The sequence below is a fragment of the Theropithecus gelada genome, unplaced genomic scaffold (genome assembly GCF_003255815.1).
Source record: "Theropithecus gelada isolate Dixy unplaced genomic scaffold, Tgel_1.0 HiC_scaffold_15884, whole genome shotgun sequence".
Classification (NCBI taxonomy): Eukaryota; Metazoa; Chordata; class Mammalia; order Primates; family Cercopithecidae; genus Theropithecus; species Theropithecus gelada.
The window spans coordinates 2,978,258-2,998,528 of record NW_020257641.1 but is presented as its reverse complement, the minus strand read 5'-3'; the positions used below and the strand labels follow the sequence as shown (position 1 = coordinate 2,998,528).

General features: G+C 37.7%; 1 protein-coding gene across 1 annotated transcript in view; it reads right to left on the bottom strand.

The window, feature by feature from the left end:
• The window catches only part of LOC112617144 (band 4.1-like protein 5), a 173,364-nt gene that overhangs the window by 18,738 nt on the left and 134,355 nt on the right, over positions 1 to 20,271 (bottom strand). The window contains exons 19-20 of the mRNA XM_025373879.1: positions 14,594 to 14,722; positions 11,403 to 11,467 (exon numbers count right to left, since the gene is read on the bottom strand). Coding sequence (XP_025229664.1) covers positions 11,403 to 11,467; positions 14,594 to 14,722 — 194 coding nt within the window. The remainder of the gene's footprint in view (positions 1 to 11,402; positions 11,468 to 14,593; positions 14,723 to 20,271) is intronic.

Below are 20,271 nucleotides of genomic sequence, written 5' to 3'. Positions count from 1 at the left end.
ATCCATCCACCTCCACCTTCCAAAGTGCTGGGATTATAGGCATGAGTCACCACACCCAGTCTCATTTATCTTTTCAATGTGTGTGTGTGTGTGTGTGTGTGTGTGTGTGTGTGTGTGTCTTGATCTCCTTCAGTTCAGGTCTAACTTGGTTTTTTTCTTATCTTCTGTTAGTTTGGTTATCTTCTGTTAGGGGGTTGGTTTTCTCTTGATTCTCCAGTTCGTTTAGTTGTGATATTAGGTTGCTAAAATTGAGATCTTTCTAACTTTTTGATGTGGGCATTTAGTGCTATAAATTTCCCTCTTTTTTTTTGAGACGGAATCCTGCTGTGTCGCCCAGGCTAGAGTGCAGTGGTGCGATCTCGGCTCACTGCAAGCTCTGCCTCCCGGGTTCATGCGATTCTCCTGCCTCAGCTTCCCGAGTAGCTGGAACTACAGGTGCTCGCCACCACACCCGGCTAATTTTTTTTTTTGTATTTTAGTAGAGATGGGGTTTCACTGTGTTAGCCAGGATGGTCTTGATCTCCTGACCTCATGATCCGCCCGTCTCGGCCTCCCAAAGTGCTGGGATTACAGGCGTGATTACAGGTGCTCACCACCGCACCCGACCTAAATTTCCCTCTTAACACTGCCTTAGCTGTGTCCCAGGGATTCTGGTATGTCATATCTTTGTTCTCACTAGCTACAAATAACTTCTTGACTTCTGCCTTATTTTTATCATATATCCAAAAGTCATTCAGGAGCAGGTTATTTCATTTCCATGTAACTGTATGGTTTTGAGAGAATTTCTTGGTCTTGATTTCTAAATTTGATTGATTGTGCTGTGGTCTGAGAGTGGCTGCTCTGATTTCAGTTCTTCTGCATTTGTTGAGGAATACTGTATGTTCGATTATGTAATCGACTTTAGAGTATGTGCCATGTGGTGATGAGAGGAATGTATATTGTTGTTTTTGGGTGGATAGTTCTGTAGATGTCTATTAAGAAAAACTTAAATCCAAAAGTTAGTTCACTGAAAGATCAACAACACTGACAAATATTTAGCTAGACTTATGAGGAAGAAAAAAGATTCAACTAATATCAGAAATTAAAAATAGTGGAGCCTCTCAGTAAAAAACAAAAAGGATTTGAAGAAAATACTATGAGCAATTTATTCCAGTAAATTAAATCGCCTAGGTGAAATGCAAACATTCCTGAAAACAAATTACCAAAACTAACTCAAGACGAAATGGAAAATCTGAACAGACTTATAACAAGCAGAGATTGAATCAGTAATCAAAAACTTTCCAACAACAAAAAGCCCAGGACCATAGCTTCACTGGTGAACTCTACCAAACATTAAAGAACTAACAATAGTCTTTCTCAATCTCTTCCCAAACACAGAAGAAGAGGGAACACTTTCTAAATCATTCTATGAGGCCAACATTATTACCCTGTCACCAAAGTCAAATAAAGACAATGTAAGAAAATTACAAACCAGCCAGGCATGCTGGCTCACAGCTATAATCCCCAGCAATTTGGGAGGCTGAGGTAGGAGGACTGCTTGATGCCAGGAGTTAGACAAACCTACAGACCAATATCCCTTATAAGTATATATGCAAAAGTCATTAAAAAATGCTATCAAACTGCATCCAGAAGAATATTAAAAAGCTTATATAACATGACCGAGTAGGATTTGTTCTAGAAGTGCAAAAGTGGTTCAGTATCAGAAAACCACATCACATTAACAGAATGAAGGAAAAGATCCCACACATGAGCATCTCAATTGATGCAGAAACAGCTTAAGACAAAAATGCAACACTTTTTCATGATAAAAACAAACAGAACAGAAGGGAATTTCCACAGTATGGTAAAGGGCATATATGAGAAACACACACACAACACTCAATGGTGAAGGACTGAAAGCTTTCCCTTTATCCCTTTCAGGAATAAATAAGAGTGCCAGTTTTTATCTCTTCTATTCAACACTGTATTGCAAGTTCTAGCCAAAGCAATCAGGTAAGAAAAAGAAATAAAAACTTCCTAACTGGAAATAAGGAAGTAAAACTATCACTATTCACAGATGCCATAATCATGTATATAGAAAATCTTATACAATGCAGAAAAAACTGGCCAGTGTGGTGGCTCACGCTTGTAATCCCAGCACTTTGGGAGGCCGAGGCAGGCAGATCACCTGGGGTCAGGAGTTCGAGACCAGCCTGGCCAATATGGTAAAATTCTGTCTGTACTAAAAATACAAAAATTTAGCTGGGCATGCTGGTGGGGGCCTGTAATCACAGCAACTAGGGAGGCTGAGGCAGGAGAATCGCTTGAACCCAGAAAGCAGAGGTTGCAGTGAACTGAAATTGTGCTGAAATTGCACTCCAGCCTGGGCAACAAGAGCAAGACTTCGTCCTTAAAAAAAAATGCAGAAAAAACCTATTAGATCTAATAAACTCAGCAGAGTTGCAAAATACAAGATAAATACACAAAAATTGGTCGTATTTCTATACACTAGCAGTGAACAGTTTGAAAACAAAATTAACAACATTACAACAGCATAACATATGTAAATACCTAGGAAATAATTTAACCAAGGAGGCAAAAGACTTGTACACTGAAAACTACAAAACACCACTGAAATTAAAGAACACCTAAATAAATGGGAAGATATCCTACATCATGTATCTGAAGACTTAATACTGTTAAAGTTACAGTACTAACCAAAGCAATCTATAGGTTCAATGCAATGCCTATTAAAATCGCAGCAGCCTGTTTTGCATAAAGGGAAAAGCTGATTCTAAAATTTATACAAAATGGCAAGAGATCCTTAATTGTCAAAAGAATCTTGGGGAAAAAAAAAAGTTGGAAGACTCACACATCCTAATTCAAAACTTACTACAAAGCTACAGTAATCAAAACAGCATGGCACTGGCATAGGGACAGACATATAGATCAATGGAATAGAACTCAGAGCCCAGGACCAGAAGGAAACGACCAACCGATTGATAGGACTGCCAAGATCTAGGATAGAGACACCTGTTTATCCACAACCAAAAGAATGAAGTTGGACCCCTACCTCACAGCATATACAATTTTTCTTTTCTTTTCTTTTTCTTTTTTTTTTTTTTTGAGACAGGGTCTTGCTCTGTCACCCAGGCTGGAGTACAGTGGCATGAATGCAACTCACTGCATCCTCAACCTCCTGGCTCAAGCAGTCCTCCCAAGTAGCTAGAGCTACAAGTATGCACCACCATGCTTGGCTAGTTTAAAAAAAAAAATTGTAGAGGCGGGGTCTTGCTATGTTGCCCAGGCTGGTCTTGAACTCCTGGGCTCAAACAATACTCCCACCTCAGCCTGGATTATAGGCATGAGCCACCATGCCCAGCTAAAAAAATTAACTGAAAATAGATGGAAGATCTAAATATAAGTTTCCTATACTGGAAGTTCTATCCAAAGCTATGCAACTGTTAAATAAATATATATATATATAGGAGTACATCATTATGATCTTGAATTTGGCAATGGTTGCTTATATAAAACACCAAAAGCAGAAGCAACCTAAGAAAAGTAGATTGGGAGGCCGAGACGGGCGGATCACGAGGTCAGGAGATCGAGACCATCCTGGCTAACATGGTGAAACCCCGTCTCTACTAACAATACAAAAAACTAGCCGGGCGAGGTGGCAGGCGCCTGTAATCCCAGCTACTCGGGAGGCTGAGGCAGGAGAATGGTGTAAACCCGGGAGGCGGAGCTTGCAGTGAGCTGAGATCCGGCCACTGCACTCTAGCCTGGGCGACAGAGCGAGACTCCGTCTCAAAAAAAAAAAAAAAAAAAAAAAAAAAAGAAAAGTAGATAAATTTGACTTCATCAAAACAAATAATTTTTATCCATCAAAAAGCATCACTAAGAAAGTGAAAAGACAATCCACAGAATGGGAGAAAATATTTCGAAATCATGTATCTGGTAAAAGTCTAGTATCAGGAATTGATATTCAATCAAGGACTCCTACAACTCAACAATAAAATAAACCCAATTTAAAAATGGGTAATCTATCATGGGATTCGAAAAAAAAAAAAAAAAAAAAGAAATGGGGTGGGCAGGCACAATAGGTCAAACCTATAATCCCAGCACTTTGCAGGGCCAAGGTAAGAGGATTGCCTTAGGCTAGGAGCTTGAGACCAGTCTAGATAACTTAGTGAGACCCTATCTCTAAAAAAAATATGTTTTTAAAAATTAGCTGGGCATGGTGGTGTGTGCCTGTAATCCTAGCTACTCAGAGGGCTGAGGCAGGAAGATTGCTTAAGCCCAGGAGTTCAAGGTTACAGTGACCTATGATCATGCCACTGCATTCCAGCCGGGGTGATTAAGCAATAATGTCTCTAAAAAATAACAAAATAAAGATAAAATTTAAAAATGGGCAAAGGACTTGAATAGACATTTCTCCAAAGAAGTTATACGAATGGCCAATAAACACATGAAAAGATCCCCAACATAGTTTGAAGTCAGGTAGCGTGATGCCTCCAGCTTTGTTCTTTTGACTTAGGATTGTCTTGGCCATGCGGGCTCTTTTTTGGTTCCATATGAACTTTAAAGTAATTTTTTCCAATTCTGTGAAGAAAGTGATTGGTAGCTTAATGGGGATGGCATTGAATCTATAAATTACCTTGGGCAGTATGGCCATTTTCACGATATTGATTCTTCCTATCCATGAGCATGGAATGTTCTTCCATTTGTTTGTCCTCTTTTTATTTCATTGAGCAGTGGTTTGTACTTCTCCTGGAAGAGGTCCTTTACATCCCTTGAAAGTTGGATTCCTAGGTATTTTATTCTCTTTGAAGCAATTGTGAACGGGAGTTCATTCATGATTTGGCTCTCTGTTTGTCTGTTATTGGTGTATAAGAATGCTAGTGATTTTTGCACATTGATTTTGTATCCTGAGACTTTGCTGAAGTTGCTTATCAGCTCAAGAAGATTTTGGGCTGAGACGATGGGGTTTTCTAAATATACAATCATGTCATCTGCAAACAGGGACAATTTGACTTCTTCTTTTCCTAATTGAATACCCTTTATTTCTTTCTCTTGCCTGATTGCCCTGGACAGAACTTCCAACACTATGTTGAATAGGAGTGGTGAGAGAGGACATCCCTGTTGTGCCGGTTTTTAAGGGGAATGCTTCCAGTTTTTGCCCATTCAGTATGATATTGGCTGTGGGTTTGTCATAAATAGCTCTTATTATTTTGAGATATGTTCCATCAATACCAAATTTATTGAGAGTTTTTAGCATGAAGGGCTGTTGAATTTTGTTGAAGGCCTTTTCTGCATCTATTGAGATAATCATGTGGTTTTTGTCTTTGGTTCTGTTTATATGCTGGATTACGTTTATTGATTTGTGTATGTTGAACCAGCCTTGCCTCCCAGGGATGAATCCCACTTGATCATGGTGGATAAGCTTTTTGATGTGCTGCTGGATTTGGTTTGCCAGTATTTTATTGAGGATTTTTGCATCGATGTTCATCAGGGATATTGGTCTAAAATTCTTTTTTTTGTGTGGTGTCTCTGCCAGGCCTTGATATCAGGATGATGTTGGCCTCATAAAACGAGTTAGGAAGGATTCCCTCTTTTTCTGTTGATTGGAATAGTTTCAGAAGGAATGGTACCAGCTCCTCCTTATATTTCTGGTAGAATTCGGCTGTGAATCTGTCTGGTCCTGGACTTTTTTTGGTTGGTAGGCTATTAATTATTGCCTCAAGTTCAGAGCCTGCTATTGGTCTATTCAGGGATTCAACTTCTTCCTGGTTTAGTCTTGGGGGAGTGTATGTGTCCAGGAATTTATCCATTTCATCTAGGTTTTCTAGTTTATTTGTGTAGAGGTGTTTATAGTATTCTCTGATGGTAGTCTGTATTTCTTTGGGGTCAGTGGTGATATCCCCTTTATCATTTTTTATTGCATCTATTTGATTCTTCTCTCTTTTCTTCTTTATTAGTCTTGCTAGTGGTCAATTTTGTTGATCTTTTCAAAAAACCAGCTCCTGGATTCATTGACTTTTTGAAGGATTTTTTTGTGTCTCTATCTCCTTCAGTTCTGCTCTGATCTTAGTTATTTCTTGCCTTCTGCTAGCTTTTGAATGTGATTGCTCTTGCTTCTCTAGTTCTTTTAATTGTGATGTTAGGGTGTCAATTTTTTCTATACTACAAGGCTACAGTAACCAAAACAGCATGGTACTGGTACCAAAACAGAGATATAGACCAATGGAACAGAACAGAGCCCTCAGAAATAATACCACACATCTACAACCATCTCATCTTTGATAAACCTGACAAAAACAAGAAATGGGGAAAGGATTCCCTATTAACAAATGGTGCTGGGAAAACTGGCTAGCCATAAGTAGAAAGCTGAAACTGAATCCCTTCCTTACACCTTATACAAAAATTCATTCAAGGTGGATTAGAGACTTAAATGTTAGACCTAATACCATAAAAACCCTTGAAGAAAACCTAGGCAATACTCAGGACATAGGCATGGGCAAGGACTTCATGTCTAAAACACCAAAAGCAATGGCAACAGAAGCCAAAATTGACAAATGGGATCTAATTAAACTAAAGAGCTTCTGCACAGCAAAAGAAACTACCATCAGAGTGAACAGGCAACCTACAGAATGGGAGAAAATTTTTGCAATCTACTCATCTGACAAAGGGCTAATATCCAGAACCTACACAGAACTCAAATTTGCAAGAAAAAAACAACCCCATCAAAAAGTGGGCAAAGGAAATTAACAGACACTTCTCAAAAGAAGACATTCATACAGCCAACAGACACATGAAAAAATGCTCATCATCACTGGCCATCAGAGAAATGCAAATCAAAACCACAATGAGATACCATCTCACACCAGTTAGAATGGTGATCATTAAAAAGTCAGGAAACAATACGTGCTGGGGAGGACATGGAGAAATAGAAACACTTTTACACTGTTGGCGGGACTGTAAACTAGGTCAGCCATTGTGGAAGACAGTGTGGCAATTCCTCAAGGATCTAGAAGTACCATTTGACCCAGCCATCCATTACTGGGTATATACCCAAAGGATTATAAATCATTCTGCTATAAAGACACATGCACACGTATGTTTATTGTGGCACTACTCACAATAGCAAAGACTTGGAACCAACCCAAATGTCCATCAGTGACAGATTGGATTAAGAAAATGTGCACATATACACCAGGGAATACTATGCAGCCATAAAAAAGGATGCGTTCATGTCCTTTGTAGGAACATGGATGCAGCTGGAAACCATCATTCTCAGCAAACTATCGCAAGAACAGAAAACCAAACACTGCATGTTCTCACTTACAGGTGGGAATTGAACAATGAGATCACCTGGACACAGGAAGGGGAACATCACACACTGGGGCCTGTTGTGGGGTGGAGGAGGGGGAAGGATAGCATTAGGAGATATACCTAATTTAAATGATGAGTTAATGGGTGCAGCACACCAACATGGCACATGTATACATATGTAACAAACCTGCACTTTGTGTACATATACCCTAGAACATAAAGTATAAAAAAGATCCCCAACATTCTTAATCACTAGAGAAATGCAAATCAAAAGTACACTAAGGCTGGGTGCGGTGGCTACCACCTGTAATTCCAGCACTTTGGAAGGCTGGGATGGGAGGATCGCTTGAGCTCAGGAGTTCAAAGACCGGCCTGGGCAACATAGTGACACCTTGTCTCTCCTAAAAATAAAAAAAAACTTAGCCGAGCATGGTGGCGTGTGCCTGTAGTCCCTGCTACTAAGAAACCTGAGGTGGGAGGATCATTTGAGCCTAAGTTTGAGGCTGCAGTGAGTTGTGCTCATGCCACTGCCCTCCAACCTGGGTGACAGAGCAAGACCCTGTCTCAAAAAAAAAAAAAAAAAGTACAGTGAAATACCATGAGAGTGTAAAGAAATAAAAACCCTCACTCATTACTGGGAGGAACAGAAAATGGTGCAGAGGTTGTAGAAAACAGTTTGGCAGTTCCTTAAAGGTTAAAATTAGAGTTACCACATGACTCAGGAATTCTACTCTAGATGTGTAACTGAAAAACTGTTCAAACAAAAAATTGTACATGACTATTCGTAGCTGCAATATTCATAACAGCCAGAAGGTGGAAACAATCTAAATGTCTATCAATAGATGAATAAACAAAATGTGGTATATCCATACGATGAAATATACAGCCATAACAGGAAATAAAGTCCTGATATATAATAGTACAGTATGGATGACCCTGGAAACATTATGCTAAGTGAAGGCCAGACACAAAAGACCTCATATTACAGAATATCATTTATATGAAATGTCCATATAGGTAAATCTATAGGGACAGAAAGTAGAAGAGTGCTTCCTCAGGATTAGGGGAAAGGCAGTGCAGGGTAGATGGAGTTACAATTAAAGAGTAGGGGATTTCTTTTTGAGGTGGTGAAAATATTCTGAAATTTGTTACTGGTGGCGGTTGCATGTATCTGTACTAAATACGGAATGTACTAAAAACTACTGAATTGCACACTTTAAATGGATAAATCATGTGTTATTTGAATCAAATTTATCAATGAAGTTGTCACTATAAAAATAAATGATCTTAATAGACATTTCTCCAAAGAAGACATATACACGAAAGGATGTTCAACATCATTAGTCCTTAGGCATTTGCAAATCAAACCACAATGAGACGCACTTCATATTCACTAGGATGAGTATAATAAACAAGGAGAATAATAAGCATCATCAATGACATGGAGAAGTTGGAATCCTCATACATTGCTGGTAAGAATGAAAAATGTTACAGCCATTTTGGAAGACATTTGGCAGTTCTTAAGAAAGTTAAATATAGAGTTACCATATGACTGAGGAGAAATGGTGTTACTCCTAGGTATACTAAGGAGAACTGAAAGTATATCTACCAAAAAAATTTGTATGCAAATATTCATTTCTAGTTTTATTCATAATAGCCAAAGAGTGGAAACAACTCAAATGTCCAACTGATATATGGACAAATAAATGTGGTATATCTATACAATGGAATATTATTTAGCCATATGGAAGCATAAAGTACCAATATATGCTACAATATGGACAAACTTGGAAAATATTACATTGAATGTAAGAAGCCAGGCACAAAAGGATACGTATTGTATAATTCCCTTGACATAAACTGTCCAGAGTAGGTAAATCCACAGAGACAGAAAGTAGATTAGTGGTTGCCAGGTGCTGGGGAAGAAGCAGAATGTGGGGTGACTGCTAATGGTGTTTCTAGACCTTAGGTAAGGTAGAAACCTTCATACTCACTATAATACTCATCCGAGTGAGTATGCAGGTTTCTACCTTACCTAAGGTCTGGAAAGGGTAAGGAGTTTCTAGACCTATGGTGTTTCTAGAACATTCTCAATGTTCTAGAATTTATTATCGTGGTAATAATTGCACAATTTTGTAAAATTACTGAGTTGTGTATTTTTAAAGAATGAATTTTGTGGTATGTGAATTATGTCAGTAAAAAATGAAAGAAAAATGATCTAAATCTACTATGGTAAAACGTTAACATGTGACATAGCTTGATATTTGGTATACAGGTATGAATTATATACTTCTCCATAGTGTCTGTATGCCTGAAATATTGCATTTTTAAAAAGGAGGTACAGTAAAACAAAACAGTGTGGTATGGCATGGGGAAAAATAGATTAACAGAGAAAGAAAACATCCTGAAATAGACCCATGTTTATATAAGAACCTAGAATATTTCAAAGGATGCATTTGAAATCCTAGGGGAAAAATAGATTATTCAAAATATGAACAGCCATTTAGAAATATAAATCTGGAAGAAAGTTGGGGTATGTTTTAGGCTCTTTCCAGCTTCAAGAGTTCAATGAAACTTCTGATGAATATGGGGCAGTCCTGTCCCCATTACCCTTCTCCTGGCAAACAAAAAATTTTGACAAGGTTATTCTGAAAAACTTCAATAACAACAATAGTACTAGAAATGTTAGTATGAACAGTTGTTATTAGAATTTTCTTTACTTTTTTTTTTTTTTTTTTTGAGACAGAGTCTCGCTCTGTTGCCCACGCTGGAGTACAGTGGCACGATCTCAGCTCACTGCAACCTCCACCTCCTGGGTTCAAGCGATTCTCCTATCTTGGCCTCCCCAGTAGCTGGGAGTACACCATGCCCAGCTAATTTCTGTATTTTTTAGTAGAGACGGGGTTTCACCATATTGGTCAGGCTGGTCTCGAACTCCTGACCTCAGGTGGTCCAGCCGCCTCAGCCTCCCAAAGTGTTGGGATTACAGGCGTGAGCCACCATGCCTGGCCTTTTTTTTTTTTTTTTTTTTTAAAAAAAAAAAAAAGGTCTCACTCTGTCACTCAGAATGAAGTGCAGTGGTGCAATCATAGCTCACTGCAGCTTCAAACTCCTGGGCTCATGAAATTGTCCCTCTTAGGTCTCCTGAGTTGCTAGGACAACAGCAGGGATCACCATGCTCAGCTAATTTTTTATTTTTAATTGTAGAGACAGGGTCTCACTATGTTGCCCAAGCCAATCTCAAACTGCTGGCCTCGAGTGATCCTCCAGCCTTGACATCTGAAAGTGCTGGGATTACAGGTCTGAGACACTGTGCCTGGTAATCAGAATTAGTTAAAAGGTCAAGTTTTAATTCTAGCTTTACCCTGATCACCAATTAGTACTTTTGTTGAGTACTAACTATTACATAAAGTGCTACATACTATGCATGCTATGTGCGGTGCTATGTTGATTACGGTATCTGGAACTGAGTATGATTAATCATAAAACCCTTGACTGACTACGTTTTGAATAATAAAAAAGAAACAGCATTTATTTGATCAACATTTTTTAACATCAAGCACAAAACATTAGATTCACAGTGGTGAAGAAAATCAATTGCCATAAAGCATGGAATAAAAGCCTAACTAACAAGACAAATAAATGGCAAAATACTCATTAAAGAGAAGAAGGGCAGAAGAGACTTGGAGGGAGAAGCAAAGAAAGTTACTCAGCTACTGTGAGAACCCATGGCAACTAAGGCACAAAAACAAGGCCATTGTGATAACAGGATGACACCAAAGTTTACTGTAAGAGAATAATACACACTCCTTACCAGGTAACTGAAAAGATTATACATATCTTTAAGATGGTTTCTGCTCTGTTGGTTTGAATCAGTTGAAGATAAATGGGAATGTTGGGAGAATAATCAGGAACATCTTCAAATATAAAACTAGGTACTAAGTGGTCTGTAACGGATACAATAGAGTGAATTCAAGCTATCTTTCAGACAGACATCCTGAAACCATGTGGTGATAGACTGAGAAGAAAAAAAAGACAAAAAAGGTAGATAAGAACATCAATTTAATTCAGTCTATCCAGAACTGTACCTGTTTGTGGCAGCATCCTGAACATTGGCATTTTTATGACTTAATAAGCTATCTTCTTTTGTAACCTAAGAAAATGAAATATTAAAGAAAAGTAAATCTTTGTTAAGGATACTAAAGTAACAAGAAATTTACATTTCTTTCTGGTAAAAATAGAAACTTCAGTTTGCTTCAATTAAAATTAGAGGTAATCATACCTTATCTATGGAAATATCAGCTGTGCACCTAGTACAAGCCTACCCCATACCTAAATTAATAATCAAAGATTCATTTTTTATTTTGTATACAAATTCATACGATCTTACTAGATGGTTCTCAATAATGCACCCATGTTTTATTTTTTTAGAGATAGAGTCTCACTCTGTCCCCCAAGGCTGGAGTGCAGTGGTGCAATCTCAGCTCACTGCAACCTCTGCCTCCCAGGTTCAAGCGATTCTCCTGCCTCAGCCTCCCGAGTAGCTGGGATTACACGTGTGCACCACCACACCTGGCTAATTTTTGTATTTTTAGTAGAGACAGGGTTTCACCATGTTGGTCAGGCTGGTCTCGAACTCCTGATGTCAAGTGATCCACCTGCGCGGCCTCCCAAAGTGGTGGGATTAGAGGCATGAGCCACCACACCTGGCATCAATAATGCACCCATTTTTTTTAAAAAAAAGTAGAGTTCAATATTTTTTTTTTAAATGGCATACAAACATTTCTACTATCTCCCCTACTCCCCACCTCAATATTCCCTTGAGGCTTCCCACACAATCCCATGAAAAAAACCCTTATTTGAGGTAAACGATGATCTATACTTTATACAGTTTCACATAATTGGAATCACAGTACCTATCCTTTGCGTCTGCTTCTTTAGAGCAGCATGGATATGTCTTTGAGATTCACTCATGTTGTATAAGTCACTAATTCATTCCTTTTTATTCAGAGAGGCATTTCATTGTATAGATACATCACAATTACCTGTTTTCGATGAACATTTGGATTTTTTCCAGTTTTTAGCTATTTCGTATAAAGCTGCTAGGAACATTCATGTACTAACAGCTGTGTTAACCTGAGTTTTGATTTCTCTTGGACAAATATCTAAGAATGTAATTGCTGGGTTAGATGATATGAGTATGTTTAATGCATTGCCAAACTCTTTTAAAGTGTTTATACCATTTTATGTTCTTACCAGCAACATATGTGCACCGCAGGAGCTCCATCATCACCAGCACAGGGATGGTCAGTGTTTAATTTTAGCTATTTCAGTGGACATGCCTTTCATCATTAATTATGATATAGATTTTGTTCTTAAATGCTCTTTATCAAGCTGAAGGAGTTCCATTCTCTTGCTAGTTTGCTGAGAGTTTTTATCATGAACAGGTGTTGAATTTTGTGAAATGCCTTTTCTACGTGAATTGAGACAATTTTATGTATTTTTTAATATGGTGAACTATCTTGGGTTTTGAATGATAAACCAACATTTTCCCCAAGATAAACCATACTTGGTCATGATGTATGATCCTACTTATAAACTGTTGAGTATATTTTGTTAAGAACTTTTAAGTTAATGTTCATGAGGAGTACTAGTCTGTGGTTTCTTGTCTTTTTTTTTTTCTGGTTTTGCTATTGGGGTGACACTAGTCTCATAAAATGAACTGGGAAGTGTTCCTTCCTCTTTTTGAAGAACTTTGTGTAGAACTGCTAATATTTCTTCTATAAATGTTTAGTAGATTTCACAGTGAAGGTATTTGGTCCTGGATTTCTCTTCATGAGAAGGTCTTTTCACTGTAAAATCAAATCCCTTTAACTTTAGGCAACTCATGTTATTTCTCTCTTCTTCAAGTCAAGAAAGATCCAAAATGATAACTGAAATGTAAGGTAATGATTTCTTAGTCCATTCAAGCTGCTCTAACAAAACACCATAATCTGGGTGGCCTATAAATAACAAATATTTATTCCTTGCAGTTTAGGGGGCTGAGAAACCAAAGATTATGGCACTGGCAGATTTAGTGTCTGGTGAGGGTCCATTCCTCACACATGGCGCCTTCTCACTGCATCCTCACATGACTGAAGGGTTAAACAAGTTCCCTCCAGCCTCTTTTATAAGAGCACTAAGCCCACTCTTGGGGGCTCTGCCAAAGGCCCCATGTGTTAATACCATGGCTTTGAGGATTAGGTTTCAACATACAAAATTTTGAGGGGCAATGCAACCATTCAGACCATAGCAATGACCATAGCAAATGATAACTATTACTACCATAGCAAATGATAACTATTACTACTACTGCTACTATAACTATCAAGGGTCAACAGTTTCTAAATGCTCATTATGTGCCAGGCACTATTCCAATTATCTTATTTCACCTTTACAACCCACCTTAAGGTAGTTACTACCACTATCCTATTTTATACAAAATTAAACTGAGGTTCACAGAAATTAACTAACTTGCCCAAGTCACAAAGCTAGTAAGTGGTAGAATAGAAATAAGATTCTAGAGTCAATACTATTATATTTTATATTTATTTTATATGTAAATATTTTATATTTGTATTCTGGGGAGAAAATGGATAAAGAACATGAACAATATTCCTAAAGTCCACTCAGGTCTCTTCAAGGCTTGTATCTCAGGACAGGATGGGTAAAGTGCATCTTCTCAATAACAGGTGAATTTGAAATCCTAGTTGACAACTGACTTAGTGAGGCAGGCTTCTGTCCTGGTTTTAGGACAGAATGTAAGTTTGAAAGTCACAGAGAGCCAAGCAAAAGCTGATTTTGAGAGCAAGGCTGCTGCATCCCTCACGGGAGCTGGTCCCTACTCACTCCATCCTTCACCATGTCACAGCCAACTCTTCAGCTTGTACCTCACTCTTTTTGCTAATTACATAAACATATTGCCAAACTGAGGGTAGATGGGTTGTGGGGAATAGTGGATGGATAAAGACAGACCTAGAATCATAGATTTAATACTGAAATAAGCCTTTAAAAATCATAAGACTTTCTGGCTATCAAAGTGGCAAAAATTGAAGGCTCACTTCTATACAAATTTGGCTTTTTTAGCCTTCAAATCCCCCTGAGCATCTTTACTCTTATTTTTTAACCCCCTGACTGTGCCCTTAAACTAGCTTGATTAGAATTTAGAGTTGGGGAAGGCAACTCTCTACATTCCACACTCTTTTCACTTCACCAGGGCTGTCTATCAAAGGCAGCTTACCTTATGCACTGCTTCTACTTGAGCCTTCAAAATGTTACTCTTGAAGTCAGGAGGAACTCTCATGGCATTCAGTCCTGGGTTCTCAATGACATTATTAAGGCATTTCTCAGTCAACTTCACCACTTCTTCCTAGATATTTTTAAAATATACTGTAATCAACTGTGATGCATTATAGTTATATGGAAATAGGAAACAGACTGATGAAAGCTCATCTTCAATCAGGAAATCATGTGTCTTAAGCAGTCATATCTTATTTCAGGCATAAGCAACTCTTACAATCATCTATCTGTGAAGAGCTCCGGATTTAAAGGGAACAGCCTCTGTAGGGCCTAACCTAAAGTTGTAGCAAACTCTAACCCAAAGGGCAAATCTGGCCAACCACCTGTTGCATAAACACAGTTTACTGGAGTTCAGCCATATTCATTCCTCTGTGCTGCTTTCATGCTACAATTGGCAGAGCTAAGTAGCTGTGAAAGAGACTACGAGGTTCTCAAAGACTAAAATATTTACTATCTGGTTCTTTACCGAAATAATCTGCCAACCTCTGGTCAAGAGAACAGTCTTCATGTCCTACTTTTCATCTTTCAGCTCAAAAATACTAGTTGCTAAAGGTCACATATGCCTTCATTGTACCCACTGTCCTCGCTGAGTGCAGTTGAGATTCTGTTCCTTTATGCTTTTAAAACAAATTACTGGCCGGGCGCGGTGGCTCGAGCCTGTAATCCCAGCACTTTGGGAGGCCAAGGCGGGCGGATCACGAGGTCAGGAGATCGAGACCATCCTGGCTAATACGGTGAAACCCTGTTTCTACTAAAAAATACAAAAAACTAGCCAGGCGAGGTGGCAGGCGCCTGTAGTCCGAGCTACTCGAGAGGCTGAGGCAGGAGAATGGCGTAAACTGGGGAGGCGGAGCTTGCAGTGAGCTGAGATACCGCCACTGCACTCCAGCCTGGGCGACAGAGCGAGACTCTGTCTCAAAAACAAAACAAAACAAACAAAAATTACTGCTCATCAAAGAACAACAAAAACTGATTCTTGAAATAAAATTTGAAGATAAAGAACATTCTGGATTGCCTCAGGTGATTAAGGAGAGGAAAGTAATAGAAAAATCTATAGATCTTGATATGGCATAAATCCTAAAGGATTTCAAAGACATAGATCAAGAGAAAACCAAAGTCTGGAAGGGGATAATGAAGGAGACAAATAAATAATATAAATGTATTTATTACCACTGAATGATACACTTAAAAATGGTAAAGATGGTAAATTAGATATGTATATTTTTACCTAGGTTTTTTTTTTTTTTTTTTTTTGTATTTAGAGAGAAAGCAGAGAGACTAAGTTGCAGAGAGGAGGAGGGATGAAGAAAGAAGAATCTTGACAACTCCTAGAATCATGGCATCTCTCAAAGTTGGAAGGAACAACAGTCTGTCCAACCACCAAAATACTTCAAGAGGTGGGTAATTTTTAGTCTTAGCCTAAGAAAAGTTCTCGCACACTGGAGAACGTGCTACTTCCTTGGTCAGATGACTGTTAGGAAACACTTTCCTGTGTTAAGGTCAAATCTGCATACCTCTAACGTATTCACTGACCTTAACTCTTCTCTGAGGCCATTAAAAAGCAAGTCACATTAATTCCTCTTTCACATAATAGCTCTTCATATATCTAAAGATGGTTAACAGGCTCCCTCCTGAGATTTCTGCGTGGCAATCGTCCAGCTAGTACTCCCAAGTTGTAACTTAGTTTCAAGACCCTTCACCATACAGGTCCCTCTCTTCTCAAACTGCCACTTTTCTATATCATTTTTAGAGTGCTATCCAGAAATGAAAAAAAATAGATGAACCTCCCCTTTTGAACCCTTTGAGTTAATACAATATAGCTCTTTTGCAGCTGATTCATACTTCATTTACATATTCTTACTTTTAAAATACATGCTGCTGTAATATTCTAATCCCCTACCCTAGCCCTGTACTTATGATGATTTGTCGAAGTCTATGTTCTTAAACCCAGTCTGTCATTCCAATCTATCCAAGTCTTCATGGATCCTGATTTTGTCTTTCAAAAACTGTACTTCCCAGCTGTTATCTGAAAATTCAATTTAGCATAAGAGACCTGGGAAAGAAAGTGGTCACTGGAGATGGCCATTTGCAATATTAACTTCTGTGGGATTTAGACAGGGCTAAAGTTTCCTGAGGGCCAAGAGCTTGTCATTCGTCTGTGAATTCCACACAGTATTTATTATTTTATCTTACAAAAAGTAGACGATAAACACATTTTTAGAACTGAACCAACAGTACATAAGGCATGTCAGGTGACTGTATAAATCCTGCATAATGCAGGCCGGATGTGATCCCTCTACTATGGGCTCTTACAACACTGTCAACTCTGCTGTCAGTAGTGCTAGTCTGAGTTTTCAGTAATCTTAAGGTTGCTGGCTAAGACATTCCCAGTTCTTAGGGCAAGTCAACCAACACATTATGCTTTACTTTAGAATGATACATTTTATTTTCAGTAGGTTTTCTTCCTAAAATTACTTTAGTCAGGCTGATGTTAAGATTAATTTGCATTCCTTAAGCAAACAACAACTGTTCATTGTAGAGGTAGCGAAATCAACCTTTATTAAAAATGCATCACATTAATAAAACATGGATCCGTTTTTTCACAATACAGGTTGTGCATCCCTTTCCCAAAGTGCTTGAGACTAAAAGTATTTTAGATTTTGTATTTTTTCAGATTTTGGGATATATGCCTTACACTTACTGGTTGAACATTCCTAATACGAAAATCCAAAATAAAAAATGCTCCACTGAGCATGTCCTTTGAGCATCACATCAGTTCTCAAAATGTATTAGATTCTGGGTCATTTTGAATTTTAAATTTTCAGATCAGGGGGCTCAACCTCTACTCAAGTTGACTAGAGTTAAGGCAAGGTAGTCAGATGTCCTTTATTAGTAGTACAATACTGAATTCTTCCTTCTATTCTTTAAAAAAATCTTATTTTTTTTTTTAATTTTTATGGGTACATAGTACTTGTATATATTTATGGGGACATAAGATATGTAGATACAGGCATACAATGTGTAACAATCACATCAGGGTAAATGGAGTATCCATCACCTGAAACATTTATCATTTCTTTGTGTACAAACATTCCAATTATACTCTTTTACTTATTTTCAAATGTACATTAAGTTATTGACTGTAGTCACCCTGTTAACGCTATCAAATGCTAGATCTTATCCATTCTATCACTCTAACTATACTTTTGTACCCATTAACCATACCCACTTTCCCCCACACCCTCCATACTACCCTTCCCATCTGGTAACCATCAATCTACTCTCTATCTCCACAAGTTTAATTCTTTGTTTTTGGCTCCCACAAATGAGTGAGAACATACGAAGTTTGTCTTTCTGTTCCTGGCTTCTCTTAACATAATGTCCTCCAGTTCCATCCAGGTTGTTGCAAATGATAGGATCTCATTCTTTTTTATGGCCAAATAGTACTTCATTGTATGTACCAGATTTTCTTCATCCATTCATCTGCTGATAGATATTTAGGTTGATTCCAAATTTTGGCTGTTGTGAACAGTGCTGCAATAAACATGGGAGTGCAGCTATCTCTTCGATATACTGATTTCCTTTCTTTTGGGCATACATCTAGCAGTGGGACTGGTAGATCATGTGATAGTTCCATTTTTGGGTTTTTGAGGCACTCTGTACTTGCTGTACTAATTTACATTCCCACCAACACTGCACAAGGGTTCCTTTCTCTCCACATCCTCGTCAGCGTTCATTATTGCCTGTCTTTTGGATAAAAGCCATTATAACTGGGGTGAGATGATATCACACTGTAGTTTTGATTAGCATTTCTCTGATGATCAGTGATGTTGAGCACCTTTTCATAAACTTGTTTGCCATTTGTATGTCTTCTTTTGAGAAATGTCTATTCAGATTTTTTGCCCATTTTAAAATCAGATTATTAGATTTTTTTTCCTATTGAGTTGTCTGAGCTCCTTATATATTCTGGTTATTAGTCCATTGTCAGATGGGTAACTTTCTACCATTCTGTGGATCATCTCTTCACTTTGTTGATTGTTTCCTTTGCTGTGCAGGAACTTTTTAACTTGATGTGATCTCATTTGTCTATTTTTGCTTTGGTTGCCTATGCTTTTGGGATATTATTCAAGAAATCTTTGCATAGACCAATGTTTTGGAGAGCTTCTCCAATATTTTCTTTTAGTAGTTTCATAGTTTGAGGTCTTAGATTTAAGTCTTTAATCCGTTTTGATTTGATTTTTGTATATGGCCAGCGATAGAAGTCAAGTTTCATTCTTCTGCATATGGAAATCCAGTTTTCCTAGCACCATTTATTGAAGAAGACTGTCCTTTCTCCAGTGTATGTTCTTGGCACCTTTGTCAAAAGTAAGTTCACTGCAGATGTATGGATTTATTTCTGGGTTCTCTATTCTGTTACATCGGTCTATGTGTCTGTTTTTATGCTAATACCTTGAGTTTTGGTAACTATAGCTCTGTAGTATAATTTGAAGTCAGGTACTATGAGTTCTCCAGTTTTTTCTTTTTTCTCAGGATGGCTTTGGCTATTCTGAGTGTTTTGGGGTTCCATATAAATTTTAGAATTTTTTTTCTACTTCTGTGAAGAATATCATTGGTATTTTGATAGGGATTAAACTGAATTGGCAAACTGCTTTAGGAAGTATGGACATTTTATCAATACTGACTCTTCTATTCCATGAACATGGAATATCTTTCAAATTTTGTGTCCTCTTTGATATCTCATACCGTTATTTTATAGTTTTCATTGTAGAAATCTTTCACTTCTTTGATTATTTTTATTCTTAGGTATTTCCTTATATTTGTGGCTATTGTAAATGGGATTACTTTCCTGATTTTTTCTTCAGTTTGTTTGCTGTTGGCATATAGAAATGCTACTGATTTTTGTATGTTGATCTGTATCCTGCAACTTTACTGAATTTATCAGTTCTGTTTTTCCTTTTCTTTAGGTTTTTCCAAATATAAAATAATATCATCTGATGATAATCTGAATTCTTCCTTTCTAATTTAGATGCCCTTTATTTGATTCTCTTGTCTGATTGCTCTAGCTAGGTCTTCCAGTACTACACTGAATAACAGCGGTGAAAGTGGGCATCCCTGCTTTTTTCCAGATCTTAAAGGAGGCTTTCAGGTATGATACTAGCTGTGGGTCTGTCATAACATGACTTTTAGTGTGTTGAGGTATATTCCATCTATACCCAGTTTTTTAGAGTTTTTTTTTTAATCACAAAGGGATATTGAACTTTATCAAATGCTTTTTCAGCATCAATTGAAATGATCATACGGTTTTTGTCCTTCATTCTGCTGATATAAGGTATCACCTTGATTGATTTACATATGCTAACCCATCCTTATTACATCCTGGGATAAATCCCACTTGGACATGATGACTTATCTTTTTAATATGTTGTTGAATTCAGTTTGCTAGTATTTTATTGAAGATTTTTGCATCAATATGCATTAGAGATAGTGGTCTGTAGTTTTCCTTTTTTGAGGTATCTTTGTCTGGTTTTGTTATCAGAGTAATACTGATTTCATAAAATGAATTTGGAAATATTCTTTCCTCCTCTATTTTTTTTTTTTTTTTTTTTTTTGAGACGGAGT